Source organism: Lactuca serriola, chromosome 3 (assembly GCF_051521515.1).
Source record: "Lactuca serriola cultivar US96UC23 chromosome 3, Lser_US96UC23_V15, whole genome shotgun sequence".
NCBI lineage: Eukaryota > Viridiplantae > Streptophyta > Magnoliopsida > Asterales > Asteraceae > Lactuca > Lactuca serriola.
Genome location: NC_136410.1, coordinates 114,072,418 through 114,083,254, shown reverse-complemented (window position 1 = coordinate 114,083,254; position 10,837 = coordinate 114,072,418). Strand labels below are relative to the sequence as shown.

At 34.2% G+C, this 10,837-nt stretch overlaps 1 protein-coding gene across 1 annotated transcript; it reads left to right on the top strand.

Annotated features, from left to right (window-relative positions):
• Positions 1-306: 306 nt before the first annotated feature.
• On the top strand, positions 307-4,527 carry DWF4 (Cytochrome P450 superfamily protein). The gene is made up of 8 exons (XM_079031113.1): positions 307-627; positions 760-1,084; positions 1,176-1,328; positions 1,463-1,717; positions 1,871-1,963; positions 2,063-2,141; positions 2,261-2,367; positions 3,991-4,527. Exons 1-8 carry the CDS (start codon positions 410-412, stop codon positions 4,204-4,206), a joined length of 1,446 nt encoding a protein of 481 aa, XP_078887239.1. The 5' UTR covers positions 307-409; the 3' UTR covers positions 4,207-4,527.
• The last annotated feature ends 6,310 nt before the right edge of the window (positions 4,528-10,837 follow it).

Genomic DNA, 10,837 nt, shown 5'->3' with positions numbered 1-10,837 from the left:
CTGTCAAATAAAATATTGCCATTTCAATAGGATTTAAGAAATAAAGAATATATTTTACTTTCTAAGTAATAGGTGGTATTAAATGATTAAAGTGAGGAAAAAAAAAAGACAAGAAAAAAAAATGCTAATTGGTTTGAGAAAACCAACATTAAGTTTTGTTTTTTGTTCCAACACAACACAACCCCTCCAAAAAGTAAAAGTCGAAATTTTCCTCATAAAAAATCTTCGGAAAAAGTTGAAATTTCCTTTTCCATCAGATGGAACATTGCCAGCATCATGTACTTGTATAAAGGTGGACTCTCAAGTCATTTATTTCCCTTGCCATCCACTATCGATCACACACTCAAAACACACTCACTGTGTGTTCCAACTTCCAAGATCTTGAAGAACCCAAACCGAAATACAAAAAATGTCCGACTTTGAGTTCTTCCTCTATGTATCTCTTCTAATTTCAACTCTATTTCTCATCTTGAATCTTGCCAAAAAGAGAAAACACACCACTTCTTCTCCTCTCATCAACCTTCCACCAGGAAACATGGGTTGGCCGTTCATCGGAGAAACCATCGGTTACCTCAAACCCTACTCCGCCACCACCATCGGAGCATTCATGGAACAACACATATCAAGGTACATATATATATCTATATCTATACTACTATAAGTTTCAAGAAGAATCTTAATTTACATATCTCATCCATTTCTCACTTCTCCATCTTAAAGAATTTGCGCAATGATCAAACCATATATGTTAATTTTTAGGTTTGGAAAGATATACAAATCAAACTTGTTTGGAGAGCCAACGATAGTTTCAGTGGATCCAGGTTTAAATAGGTACATATTACAAAACGAAGGGAGATTATTCGAATGTAGTTATCCAAGAAGCATAGGTGGAATTCTTGGAAAATGGTCGATGTTGGTTTTGGTTGGTGACATGCATCGAGACATGAGGCTTATCTCACTTAACTTCTTGACCAATGCAAGGCTCAAAACTCAACTCGTGAAAGAAGTCGAAAAGAACACTTTGTGGGTGTTAGATTCTTGGCAAGAAAATACATCCTTTTGTGCCCAAGATGAAGCCAAGAAGGTAATTAATTTAACTTACTTTTTAATTCCCAAAACTATACATATATATATACACATATGATCATATCAAATTCTCCTTTGTTTTCATGCAGTTTACATTCAATTTAATGGCGAAACATATCATGAGTTTAGAACCCGGAAAACCAGAAACTGAACAACTCAAGAAAGAGTATGTAACTTTCATGAAAGGTGTGGTGTCAGCTCCTATAAACTTCCCTGGAACTGCATATAGAAAAGCTTTAAAGGTAATATATATATCAACAAACTAATATATAAGTATAACCCTATTTTCTTTTTCTAGTTTCATACACGTTTTGATATATCAATAAGGTTAATGATCGTGATTTGGTTTTTGTCTTTTGATACTTGATATCGATAGTCAAGAGCAACGATTCTTAAATTCATTGAAATGAGAATGGAGGAGAGGATTAAGAAGCTACACGAAGGAAATGACTTAGAGGGATTAGAAGATGATTTACTTGGATGGGTATTGAAGAATTCAAACCTTTCAAAAGAGCAAATACTTGATTTGGTATTGAGTTTACTCTTTGCTGGGCATGAAACGTCGTCGGTTTCAATAGCGTTAGCCATTTACTTCTTGGAAACTTGTCCAAAAGCCGTTCATCAACTTAGAGTAAGAACCCTATGTCAATCAAATCATGTCACATTCATTCTTTTCCAAAATATTATATGCACATTTTGCACATTAAATGCATGAGATACATATATTAAATGTCAAAAAAATGTATAAAGAAACAGAGAAATTCATATTGTCTATAAACTTTAGGAAGAACATGAAGAAATCGCCAAGATGAAGAAGCAATCGGGTGAGAAGGATTTGACTTGGGAAGACTACAAAAAGATGGAGTTTACGCAATGTGTAAGCTTTTTCTTTTTTTCTTTATATACATATGATCAAATTAAATCAAATAATATATTAATGTGGAACTAAATTATGATAAAAAATGTGTGAATGAAGGTGATTAATGAGACGCTAAGATTCGGGAATGTGGTGAGATTCCTTCATAGAAAGGCTATTAAAGATGTGCGGTATAAAGGTAAATATACGAAAAAAAATTGTTTATTTATTTTCTTTTAACCCCCTATTCTTATGTCTAATGACAATAGAACCCCTTAACTTTAGTAATTTAGTTTTTAATTTTGACTTTTCCAAAAGGTTATGACATTCCATGTGGGTGGAAAGTGCTTCCAGTGATCGCAGCCGTGCATTTGGATCCTACAAATTTTGACCAACCTCACCTTTTTGATCCATGGCGATGGCAGGTTCGTACTAAAATTTTTGTTAATAATATTATATTCACAAATATTGTTATAATTATTTAAATGATCAAGATTTTCTTAAAATTCTAAAATGATATATTAAATTTTATTTGTCGGCATAACTTGAAAACAAAAAAGAAAAATTGGCGTCGTATTCATAATTTTGGCAATTAGACACGTAAGACAATCTTTGTCTTTGACAAATATAAACATGAAATCATTGTATTTTAATATTTTTTAGTATATATTTTAAAATAATATTCATTAATTACTCCACTTATTCTCTCTTTATTCATTAAAAAAAATAGCATAATTATACACAATTTTTTTCCTACTTAATATTAATTGGAAAACATATTTGTTCTCATTCTTTTGACAAATATTTTTTTAAAAAATTATATATTATAGTCTACCATATGAAAGATGCATATCAACCTTACTATATGACAAACAAGTAAGCATCCGTCATAATATTCTCCAAGGAAATAGTTTTGCAATAACCCAAGTATATTTTAAATTTGTTTTTTATTTTATAAATTATTATTACCATAATATATAAATTATATAATATGTGAGAGTATAAGGAAAGAAAAGAGCACTTGAAGAAAGGAGCCGAAAGGAAACTGCCGTGGGCCCAAGAAAAGTCAAGGTATGGACGTATAATGAATGGGGGCCCAAAATAAGCAGGCCTAGTATTGGTCGCACGTGTACGGCTAATGGGGCCCATTAAGGAATGTTGATGATGATGGGTCCACGCCACCCCGTGCGTGTGGGGGTGGAGGAGTGAATAGTTATGATTATTAAAAAAAGGGGGTCTTTTACTCTTTTCTTCCATTGGGATGTGTGTGGTTGCACGTGCACTCATTCTCCTCCAATCACCATACTCAATATCCTCTCATTCTTATCAATATAATAATAATAATAATAATAATAAGAGTAGTAAATTACTAGAATGGTCCCAATGGTTTGGTATAATTTGTAATTTTGGTAACTAACTTATTTTTTTAACTTGGAAGGTTCATACTGTTTCTTTTTGTTACACGTTTGGTCCCTACGGTTTGCTTTTGTTATGCGTTTGGTCCCTATCTTACCCAAAAGACTATTATTTAAATAAGGAAAAATGGTGAGATAGGTAAGGTAAGATGAAGGGGTAGGGTTGGGGGTGTGTTTAATTAAATAAGTTAGAAAATCAAAGGCAAAATAGTCATTTTAGGTAAGACATGGACCAAGCACGTAACAAAAACAAACAGTAGGAAGCTTCCAAGTAAAAAAATTAAGTTAGGGACCAAATGTGTAAATTACCCTAAACCATAAGGACTATTCGTGTAATTTACTCTAATAATAATAATAATAATAATAATTCAAACATTAATATATAAGTTTGAATATACAAGAAGAAAAAGTCGAAAACTCTAACATTGACTATACAAGTGACAATACTTCAAACTCATGATAATAGATTATATTAATCAAACACCCTAAATGATTGATTGATTCAACCGGTTGGTAGTTGTTAAAGAGACAAATTAGACAAACAAATGGTCAATTTTATCAATTTTATGTATTGATTATGTTTGTTAAGTGTAGTTTAATAAGATATATTGTTTTTTTCTCTTATTTTTCTAGGGTGCAACATTGATATCGTCCAATAACTTCATGCCATTTGGGGGAGGACCTCGGTTATGCACAGGATCAGAGTTAGCTAAATTAGAGATGGCGATATTTATCCATCATTTGGTACTAAGATATCAATGGGAATTGACGGATATAGATCAAGCTTTTGCTTATCCCTATCTTGATTTTCCAAAGGGTTTACCAATAAGAATTCATTGTTTGAAATAGTACTATTGAAAACAAAATAGAGCAACGTCGACAAGATCCATAATCATCAATGATGGATAAGGAAAGACTTCGTCAAATCTTATGTTTGGTGGGAGAGAATCAAGAAATGAATGGCTCAAAAATGTCCATGTTGATCTTGAAGGTGAAAGTTGCTTGGAGCTTTCGAAGGGGCCAGTTCTCAATGCTTGAATTTAGAGGATTTTAAATTAAGTTATAATATTTTAAAAAAGTATAGTACAAATTAAATAGGTATTTTGCTCATATATTATATTAAGTGTAGTTTTAACATTTAATATTTACATGAAATTTTGCATGCAAGTATCAACATCAATTGCATAATTTTCTCCTCTTTGTTTTTTTTGTTATATTTCATAGATGTCAAAAAGTTATAATAATGAGATACTCGTATTAAAAGAAAAATATGTCTTTAGAGTTTAGAGTTATCGTATGCCATTTTCTTCCGGTCCATATTTAAGAGGTATTTCAATCAACTAAACAAGTGTCCCTTAGTTTCTTAATGGAAGAGACAAAATTTAATATATCTAAAGACACTTTCTCACATGTCTCTTAAGTTGAGAATAACACAAAACTAGTGAAAACGACTATGAATATGACAATGGGATCATTTATAAGAGATATACAATGGTCAACTTATTCGGCAACAAATTAACTCAAGAATAAGTGTTAAACGGTAAAACGTAATGTTTGAAACTTTGAATGACATGACAAAACCTTCCAAAAAAATTTAGAACGGCAAACCTTCTAAAATATGATTGATTATCATTAAAGTTTGACAAGAAAAGAATTACTAAAGGGCACTTGTATTTATATTGTTGGTGAAAAAAAGTTACTTTTAGCAATTATGGTGCTTTAGAGTATGCGATATGGGTTCACTACTACGTTGAGAATCATATATGGCACCCTCCTTAACATCATTAAGGGTTTTGAAAGTTGAAACACCACCTACCCATGTTATGTTAAGATGCGTTGAGGAGGAACTCAACACCCCTGTGGACATGAGAGAAAGATTAAAAATTAAAAAAAATATATTTTTTAACCAATAAAAACATGGTTGGTGTGGTGTGTGGTGATTATTGAATTGGTGTGGAAAATGATATGTGATATGGTAAAAAATAATGTAAAGTGTGCGATCCATACCCACAACCTTTAGTGAATTGGTTGCATTCAAAAATTGACTACCATAGAAAAAGACAAAAATCAACGACAAGTGACATGATCATATTTTGTTATTTTGTTAAATTTCAAGGTATTCTAAGCCATTTGACACACCACTTTAGCCCAATTGACAAGTTTTAGTATTTATTTTCATTTATGTATGAGTTTAGTTTTATTTTTGTTTTGTAACTTAATTAAAGGCTACACTAATCAGTTCAGGTAAATGAGAATGAATGTTTGTGATTTTGGGTGTGAGATTAGGTGTCTAAGCTCATAGCTATAATTGGTATGTACTTGATTTAATAGTAGCATGGTCCCTTTGGGTTGCATTCACCATAACAACTTGACAGGATGATTTTTGGAGAAACATGTTAATTAATAATTTATTAATATATTATAAGAATAATATATTAATTAGAAATCAAATTATTTAATTATTATTAATCAAATATTAATTTGGAATTAATTTTGGGATTAAATGAACTAATTAAAAGAATGATGACTCGTTATGCAAATCAATGAGAGTTACAGAGTTGGGCTGATGGACTCCTCTAAAAGGGAGTGGACGAAATCTATAAGAGGCCCTATAGAATTTCGTCCAAGGCTTCTAAGGTGGAGGTCCATGGACTGCTTAAGGCCTAAGTAAGGAAATGAGGGCTTCACCTGAAAACCCTAGTAGCCTCAGCTACATAAGTAACCCCTATCATAGCATTTTCGGTCCCCATGCTTTCTTAGAGAACCCTAGCCGAAATTGTAGTGCTTTACCACCTCCCTCCTTCATCCTTTGCTATTGGTGTTTGTGACTCTATTAGAGGTGCCACACTTAAGGCACTAAAGCTTTCAAGTGTCAAGATCATCTAAGGAAATTCTTGTTATTACTAGATAGCAAGCAAGGTAATTTTCTAACCCTAGTTTTCATATAGATTTCGAATTGTATGCTAGTATTAGGGTTGTTGCTTTGGAATTTCTATTTTCATGTATAACTAGAGAAAAACTTAGATCCAAAGCAATTAGGGTTGCATGATCACATAAGAATGTTGTTATGCTTAAAACCCAATAGTGGTATCAGAGCTTAGGATGTTTTTTTGTTATATTTGATGCAATATTGATATGTCCAAACCAGAAACAAAGCAGATTCGTAATTTGCTTGATGAACTCGACGAGTCCATGCCCTGACTCGACGAGTTGACTCGTCTGTTAGCTGATTTTTTTGATTTTGTTTGGATTAGGATAATTGCCATAATTCGATTTTAATACCTTAAATTGAATTTTGTGAATGGTAATTTGATTTCCTTATCAAATAAAATGGATTTGGTCAATCTTTAAGATAATGACATAATTATTTGATTCCTTTAATTATTTAAAACTTGATCTAGTAATTTTGAAAGTTTCAAATTACACCCTTTAAGTTTTGGAATTTAAAATTTAATTAAAAGGTTAATTTTGAAATATTAAATTCAAAAACCATTTTTAAAAGTTTAAAATACACCCTTATACTATTATAATATTAAAAGCTTAATTTATATATATATATATATATATATATATATATATATATATATATATATATATATGAGTCAGTCTTACGATTAGTAGGCCTCATTCACGAAGCCGATCTATAAAGGGGGTATAAGGAAACTGCCTATAAAATGGCGGTTGAATGGATGTCCACTCTCACCTACCGCTTCCTTGATTGGTGGATGGTCGTTAGCCGAACGGGTAGGATAGGACATTAATTCTATCATTAATAAGTATAATGATAAATATAAAGTAACTAAATATTTTTATAAATTCCCAATCTTAGTTACTTTAGGAAAATATTAATTTGATGCTAATCCATGAAATAGCACATTGCACTTTGCCAAGTCGTTAGTGGAGCGTGTGTGGTTAACCGCAACACTAACTTGGACTAGCAAAGGGTGGCAATGGGTAACTCGTAAATTATCATTGATTAATGGAGCATGTGTGGTTAACTGACACATTGATTAGGTGGTAAATGACATTGAGAGTACCAAGCTAATTTGCATGGTTATTCACACATTGTTTGTGATCCTCGGTATCCCAGTCACAAACGTGAAGGGAATAATCGAGATTATACATGCCATTGAATAGTTCAATGAATCTAAAAAGATCTAGGAATTTCATTTTTAATAAAACCTAATTTATTTAAATTTCGTTTTTCGTGGTGGAATTGGTAAATCATCATTTACCTACCTACGAATAATTTACAATTGGATTACGACATCCCTCTTCCGAATTGTGAATTATTGTGTTGGGTTCTAACCTTAATATTTCATTTGGGTGTTATATTAAGGATTTCATATCTAATAAAAAACTTTTCTTTCTTCTTTTTCAGATGTCTGGCCCAAACAACGCTCCTGGCTCAACCTCTAACAACAACTCCTTGAACCCACTCTCGCTCCTAAACATTTGTGGGAGGGTCACTTTTGATGGATCCAATTTCAATGATTGGATCAAAAACATCAGAATGACCCTACGTTACGAGGATATGGAACATATTCTCGACAAGGAACTTGTCGAGATAAATAAAGAAACTGCTACTCCCGAAGAAATGGCTGAGTATATGGCCAAATGAAAGGAAGCGACCAGAGTGCCGTGCATTATGGTGGCGACTATGACTCCCGAGCTACAACGGTTCTATGAGGATTTTTGGCCTTACGAGATATGCCAGGACTTGATGGAAATTTTCCATCAAAGAGCACATCAAGAGAGGTATGGAATTTTCACCTCATTCATAACAACCAAAATGAAGGATGGAGAGTCCATTACGACCCACCTGCAAAGAATGCAGAGGTATGTGGATCGTTTGCTCAATTTGAATGTCAACTTTGATGAAGAGCTAACTATAGACATAGTCTTACACTCTTTGCCTCCTTGTTATGATCAGTTCAAGATGACTTATCATGTGAGAAAGGAGGAAGTCACCTTGAGCAAACTTCAAGGTTTGTTAAGAACTACTGAAAGTGGATTAAAATGCAAAGCTGTTGAATCCACTCCTGCTGCTACCCCAGTCCTGGCAATTGGACATGGAAAGGGGAAAAAGAGGAAAGCTCCCTCAAAGAATTGGAAGGAAAAGTCTCATGATGGATCTTCTTCTAGTGGATCCAAAAGTAAAACCAGTTCATCCCCTCCCTCCTCTGATCCAAAAAAAGCAACGTGCTTCTACTGCCATGAAAAGGGGCATTGGAAATGAAGCTGCTTGAAGTACTTGCAGGACATCAAGGATGGGACGATAAAGCCAACCTTTGCAGGTATTTATACTATTCTGTCTAATAACTCATCACATGCTAGTTCTTGGGTCCTTGATATAGGATGTAGTTTTCACATTTGTTCTGATTTGCAGGGGCTAAGAAGAAGTAGGGATATAGAGCATGGGAAGATGAACATGATAATGGGAAATAGGAAATCGTCACCTGTTACCAAGATCGGTGTTTACTCTTTAGTGCTTAGTAGTGGGTTAGGTTTAGATTTGAATGATTGTTGCTACTCGTCAGAGATGACAAAGAATATTATTTCTTTTCAAGGCTTGTACATACAAGGTTTTAGATAATCATTTAATAATGAAAGTGGTTCTATAAATGCTGATTATAATGTTACTTTTTATTTTGAAGCATTTCCTTGTAATGGTGTATATGAAACTGTGATGGTTGTAGATAACTTAGGAAATAGTGTATTGCATATTGATTCGTCTAATGATTTAGACATGGCATGCTTGTGGCATTGTTGTCTTGGATATATCAACAAAAAACACATTGCCCAACTCCAAAAGGATGGAGTTTTGGAGTCATTTGACCTAAAGTCAGATGACACGTGCGAGTCATGTTTGCTTGGAAAGATGACTAAATCACCTTTCACTTGTACTTGTGAAATAGGTGAGGGATTCTTGGATCTCATACACACAGATGTGTGTGGGCCCTTCAAATCCACCACAAGGGATGCAAACCGCTTCTATGGGACTTTTACTGATGATTATAGCAAATATGGATATATCTACTTAATTAAGCATAAGTCGGAGACCTTTGAAAAGTTCAAAGAGTTTAAGCAAGAAGAGGAGAATCAATTGGGCAGGACGATAAAGATGCTCAGATCTGATAGATGTGGTGAGTATCTTAGTATCGAGTTCGACGACTATATTAAGGAATGTGGAGTTGTTTCACAATTCCTAGGACACCACAACTTAATGGAGTGGCTGAGAGTCGTAATCGAACGTTGTTGGACATGGTTCATTCCATGATGATTCGAGCTTCGCTACCTATCTCATTCTGGGGGTATGCCTTAGAGACTGCCGCCCATATCCTTAATCTAGTCCCAGCTAAAAAGGTTGCCAAAACAACTCACGAGATGTGGACAAGGAAGGTTCCCTCGTTAGCACATATCAAGGTTTGGGGTTATGAAGCTTTCGTAAGATGAGAGACTCATGACAAGCTTGAACCTTGAAGTGAGCGGTGTATTTTCATCGGCTACCTACAGAAATACTTTGGATATCTATTCTACAGACCTAGTGATAACGTGGTCTTCGTAGCAAAGAGAGGAGTTTTCCGTGAGAGGGAACTCATATGCCAAGAGGACAGTGGGATGGCAATTGATGTTGAAGAGATTCAGTATTCAGACGGTGAAGGAGCCTCTAACACTAGCGCTCAACCCGAGGAAGAGATTCCTGTTGAACCAGTTGATGAGTCATTACCTCTTAGATGTTTCAGTAGAGTTAGCGTTCCACCTATATTATATGGTTTCCATATAACTGCATAAGATGATACGTTTATCAGTGATGGTACATTGATAAATTTGGATGAACTTAATAACTACAAGGAAGCCATGGCGGGCCCTGAGTCTGCCAAATGGAAAGAGGCAATGGACAACGAGATCCAGTCCATGTATAACAATCAAGTTTGGAACTTGGTTGACAATGTACCAGGTCGAAAGATAGTTGGGTGCAAACGGATCTTCAAGATGAAGACCGATATGGATGGAAATGTGCACATGTTCAAGGCACGACTGGTTGTGAAGGGCTTTACTCAAACCCCAGGGGTTGAATATGATGAAATCTTCTCACCAGTGGCCAAGATCAAGTCTATTAGGGTTATGTTAGCCATCACTGCGTTTCATGATTATGAAATCTGGCAGATGGATGTCAAAATCATTTTCCTTAATGGGAAGCTGGATGAAGATGTTTACATGTGTCAGCCAGAGGGTTTTGTGGATGCTAAATACCCCAATAGAGTGTGAAATATTAAAAAATCCATCTATGGATTGAAGTAAGCATCTCATAGATGGAATCTTTGCTTCGATGAGAAAGTCAAAGAGTTTGGTTTCTTTAGAAGTGAGGATGAGTCTTGTGTATATGTCAAAGCTAGTGGGAGTATAGTTAGCTTCTAGTATTGTATGTTAATGAGATACTGATCATAGGAAACGATGTTCCAACCTTGCAGGATGT

Bases quoted from the DNA above. Each gene is read 5' to 3' on its own strand.
- DWF4 (XM_079031113.1), top strand. From the start codon at position 410: ATGTCCGACTTTGAGTTCTTCCTCTATGTATCTCTTCTAATTTCAACT. The intron at 1,718-1,870 runs GTAAGAACCCTA...TATAAACTTTAG, and splicing joins AAGCCGTTCATCAACTTAGA to GAAGAACATGAAGAAATCGC. The intron at 2,142-2,260 runs GTAAATATACGA...CTTTTCCAAAAG, and splicing joins TAAAGATGTGCGGTATAAAG to GTTATGACATTCCATGTGGG.